This window comes from Seriola lalandi, unplaced genomic scaffold (assembly GCF_002814215.2).
Source record: "Seriola lalandi dorsalis isolate HSWRI2012SDOR001 ecotype SW California unplaced genomic scaffold, Sedor1 jcf7180002052196, whole genome shotgun sequence".
In the NCBI taxonomy this organism is placed as follows: Eukaryota; Metazoa; Chordata; class Actinopteri; order Carangiformes; family Carangidae; genus Seriola; species Seriola lalandi.
Window position 1 is genome coordinate 1 of NW_019522749.1, and position 3046 is coordinate 3046.

General features: G+C 39.0%; 1 protein-coding gene across 1 annotated transcript in view; it reads right to left on the bottom strand.

Annotated features, from left to right (window-relative positions):
- Positions 1 to 257: 257 nt before the first annotated feature.
- Positions 258 to 3046, bottom strand: part of LOC111650304 (sodium-dependent noradrenaline transporter-like) — a gene marked incomplete at both ends in the record, with an annotated part of 7114 nt that continues 4325 nt past the window's right edge. Inside the window, 2 exons of the mRNA XM_023400182.1 lie at positions 258 to 392; positions 646 to 784. Coding sequence (XP_023255950.1) covers positions 258 to 392; positions 646 to 784 — 274 coding nt within the window. The remainder of the gene's footprint in view (positions 393 to 645; positions 785 to 3046) is intronic.

Below are 3046 nucleotides of genomic sequence, written 5' to 3' on the forward strand. Positions count from 1 at the left end.
AAAGAGGGCTTTCTAAATCTGTCAACTCTGACATAAATGTTACTTGTACAGCTTGTACATTGTAAGATAGATAACCTCAAAGTCTCTGAGGTTAACACAAAACCATAGGTCATCAAGTAACACAAAACTGTAGGTCTGTGCAGCATTAGCATACTCATACTCAAAGCAACAATCATTTCTTTTTTTATTTACTGGCGATCCCATATCAATCCATTCAAATATATCTCCAACTCTGGATAACAAGCACAGTCTCTAACCTCTAGGTTGTTGAGCCGCTTGAAGTCAATGTGGAGGTAGGCCCTGATGCCGTCCATGGACCCTGGTAGAGTTATGCCTCGGATCAGCAACACAAAAAGGACCACGTAGGGCATAGTAGCTGTAATGTACACCACCTGAATAAACAAGCAGAACAGACACGAAAAAGGGGGAAAATACGTCAGTTTTTCATTGAACCTCTCTATCAATAACAACACTCCCCCTCTCTTACTGTCTGACTCCTAAATGTGAAAATGTGCAAATGTCTCTTTAGCTACAAATTCCTCTACAGATATTATAGTTGCCATAAAATAATTTAAGTTCTAAGTTTTATCAATTAAAAGAAGAAATAACTGAGAAAGCAGCAGATATTATTGTTTGGCTGTTTACCTTCCCTGAGGACTTGACACCTTTCCAAAGGCTGAAGTAGAGGATGAAGACCACCACAACCAGACACAAGGTCAACTCCCAGCGAGGCAGGCCCAAGTCCTGGATACCCTGACTCTCATGAAGATGCAGCACACCCCGTCTGTGTGTGTGGAGAAAAAAAATATGTATCATGATATCTAGGCCTTCTTTCATTTTGATAAAGGCCTACTGTATACTCTCATATCAGCTCGGTAGGATAAATCTGACCACATAATACCATTGTATTGTTAAAAGATAACAAAACTGTGCATCATGAGTCATAGCACTATAATAAATACTGATAATGAACATAAGTGGTCCAGCCAGGCATTTTAAGTCTTTCCAAGCAAATCGGTTTTAAATACTACAAGGCAGACATAACGTGATTTTCCTGTGGTATGGGATGTAATTTTTTTTGGCTACATCCTAACATTTATACATGTCTTTGCCAAACAGGCCCACCCAGGTTCCACAGCGGCTGGGAGAACCTAAACAAAACGTCCCACATTCTACTCCCCAAGGTGAAGATGAGAGATGAAATATGGGACAGATGCTCTTGAGAAAAAAACATGACGTCACATCACCAGAGTTTATCACTGATAACAATGCATTTAAATGTTGTTCAATTCTAATTTAGATTGAATATCTTTTACCTAAAGTATGTGTATCCAGGTGAAAGCTAAGTGTCGCTCGATGAAACAATCTCTCACCCCACTACATACAGATGCTTTGAAACTGTCAATAATGACCTGTGGTATTGTTTGGCTATTATCAGCCCATCCTCGAGCCCAGCACGTTCAAAGGTTCAAAAGTGTTTTATTATGACATAATGAAACAAGGGGAGATAAATGATGTCTCTTACTTCACTGGCTAAATATTGCTTCCAGGTTCAAGCTCATTCTTGAAATGTCTGCCCTGAGTAGTGGGAAGGAAGTGCACAACTTCAGTTTACAATAGTGGAGTAGGAGCGAAGTTCACACGTTACATACAATTGTTCTGGCCAAAAGCTGCCGTCAGTATGTCGTCCGGTCATCTGGTGACAGTAAAGGCTCCCGTTTACTTAACATAAATGATGCTCAGCTCATTTTAAGAGCACTGCCACAGAAAATGTACTTTATACAAGACAGTACAGTATTTTTAGTAGTTATCAATCCCATACGTATATTAAGTGGTCAACTGGAGTCTGGACGAGGTTATCCTAGTTTAGATTAAGACTGGAAGCATGACGAAAAGCTATTCTGTCCAAATCAAAATAAAATACAGCTATATCCAGCATTATAACCATGATTAACAGAAAATTTTAAAATGACATGTTTACAAGAACGTATGTGCTGGAAATCTTTCTTCAGGAACTACAGCAGGGCAGTGTGACTGTGTGTAGCTTCCTCAAGTTTTATTGTCACGTGAGATTGTCAGGTTTCTGGTGCTGTCATGCCTGTACAGAGGCTAAAAAAGGTGCTGCACACAGATACACAAACTCACAAATTGTGATTGTTACATTTCTGTTTATGTGTTGGTTAAACAAGCAAGATAAGCAGTGTAAATAAGAGAGTTTAAGCGAGGTTAAACACTTAGGCCAAATAAGGCCATTAACTCCCAAAAATGAAACTAAAAAACTACATCAGGAAGTTCCTTTTGCACGTTTGTGTTCCCATTTAATCCAAGACTTGGTAAATTACACCAATACAAAGCAAAAGCTTTGTTTGAGAGGTCATTTTTTATGGTAGATCAGAAACTACTTCCCAAACTGATGTATCCATCGATATCACTTACAGTAGGAGAGTGGCATTTTCTGCTGATGATGATGCATCTTTGAGCCCATTACAGGTACTATATTATATATGTTTATTGCTCATATGTTTTGAACAGTAAAAATGACCAACACGGGCCATGGTTGGCCATCAGTAGTTGTGGCCAGCAGATCCTGGTTTCCATTTCCAAATCACTATCACAGTTTCAAATCTTTCTTTCTGTTATAATTGTTCACAAATACTGGGTAAGACGGTTTCAAGGCATAAACAATGCTACATGAAATGGCCTCACAAGGCCATAAGGCCACAGTAGATAAAAAGATCTGTCTGTTCAGGACTCATGATGGGCAAACATGAGTCCAACAACAAAGACAGACTATGTGATGTTTTAAATACTGTGATGTCCATCCAGAGTGGAGGAACACTTAGAGGGGGTTGTATTTTATTTGGATATCAACGCGTTGCAGTAAAACATTTAAAAGCACTTTTGTTCCCTTCACATTTGTCCAAAGACTTTCCTCAAGAAAGATTCAATTTAGTTGGCATGTGATGTTATGGGTGGATAAACAGCGGAACTGGATTAGGATCTGATACTCAGGTTGCTTACACAACAGCTCGACACAAAAAAAAAA